General features: G+C 38.6%; 1 protein-coding gene across 1 annotated transcript in view; it reads left to right on the top strand.

Annotated features, from left to right (window-relative positions):
- Window positions 1–1538, top strand: part of LOC102292476 (sacsin) — a 21769-nt gene that overhangs the window by 6761 nt on the left and 13470 nt on the right. The window contains exons 5-6 of the mRNA XM_014330923.2: window positions 985–1131; window positions 1258–1534. Coding sequence (XP_014186409.2) covers window positions 985–1131; window positions 1258–1534 — 424 coding nt within the window. The remainder of the gene's footprint in view (window positions 1–984; window positions 1132–1257; window positions 1535–1538) is intronic.

Consider the following 1538-nt stretch of genomic DNA (forward strand, 5'->3'; position numbering starts at 1 on the left):
CCACCCATCTTGAGAAGTTTGCCCCCTCACATATACTAATGTGCCACAAACAGGACTTTAATATCACCAACCATTCCCATGTCATTACAGTGTATTCATATAAAAGTCCCACCCTGAACATTTCAGATCCTGTACTTTTTTACTTTTACTTGAGGAAAGAAGTTAAATCAGTACTCCAACTTTTACAGGAGTATTTTTAACACTAGTGTCTGTACTTTTTTTTGGGACAACTTTATTTATGATTTTCCAATGTGACAAAAATACAGAATAATATAACTGGAATTGCGATAAAATAAATAAATGAAAGGGGGGCTGCATTTGTTGCAGTTCCTGTTGGCTTGCAGATAGTAGGTGGCTTTAAAGAAAAAAAGAAAAGAAAAACACAGATAAAAGTAGTAATACATCATACTTCAGTAAATAACAGCTTCTCCACATATTCAATAAAGGATGAACAGGTTTTGTAGTATTTACTTTGAGACCCTCTCAAACTGTATCTCAAATGCTCTATCTGCAAGCACCTCATCACCTCTCTTAACCACTGAACAAACACTGGGGGACAGGAATCCTTTCATTTAAGAAGAATTAGCCTAGGCGAGTGGCTCCAGCAGATCCCGGGAATAACATCTCTATAAGATCTCTGTCCAGAAGAGCGCAGTCCTGGGAACAGCTAAGATACTGCGCAGGACCCTCAAGCTCCCAGGCCTCTGGTAGAGGACCCAAGCTTGAAGGATAAACCGCCCGCAGGGGCGTGCTGGGTGTTGTTTATATATATTTGTGTGTGTGTGTGATGACACAAAAGTGTTCACAACAATATTTGCCCTATTTGTTTGTCAGAACAGGTTAAATGTAATATAAAGGTTTAGGGTATGTATTATAAATTTGAATTAAGCATAACGTTAGATTTAGAAACATAAAGCAAGCTTTTTAAAATTAGATATTTCTGTCACAGGTGCTAATATGACACAAATGGTTTTTTTTGCTAAGGTCCTGCTCTCTATGCCTACAACAATGCGACATTCACTGATAAAGACTGGGAAGGAATTCAGACGGTTGGAAAGAGTGTGAAGCGCGATGACCTGAACAAAGTCGGGAGGTTTGGAATTGGCTTCAACTCCGTTTATCACATAACAGGTGAAACCCATTGGCATCAGTAGTATTTCAGAATAAAACAAGCTGCATGCCAGATGACGCATATCCACTAAACGCCCACTAAGAACCTAAACATTTAACAGGAAAATATCTTTACTTTATCCACAGATGTGCCAAGTATATTCAGTTCAGAGCACCTTGGCATGATGGATCCCCAAGAAAAAATATTTGGAGAGAGAAATGGAGGGTTTTGCTGGTCTTTGGGTGATGCTGAAGACCAAGAAGTTCTGATGAATATGCATGATCAGTTTCAACCATTTAGGGATATAATCTCACTTGTATGTGAACATGGATGGTCAAAAGTTGTCATGGAGGATCAGCACTTCAATGGGACAATTTTTAGATTTCCTTTACGCAATGAAGCATCAGAAATTTCTGATAATCTGTAT

This window comes from Haplochromis burtoni, unplaced genomic scaffold (genome assembly GCF_018398535.1).
Source record: "Haplochromis burtoni strain Fernald_Lab_line unplaced genomic scaffold, NCSU_Asbu1 Contig_1177, whole genome shotgun sequence".
NCBI lineage: Eukaryota > Metazoa > Chordata > Actinopteri > Cichliformes > Cichlidae > Haplochromis > Haplochromis burtoni.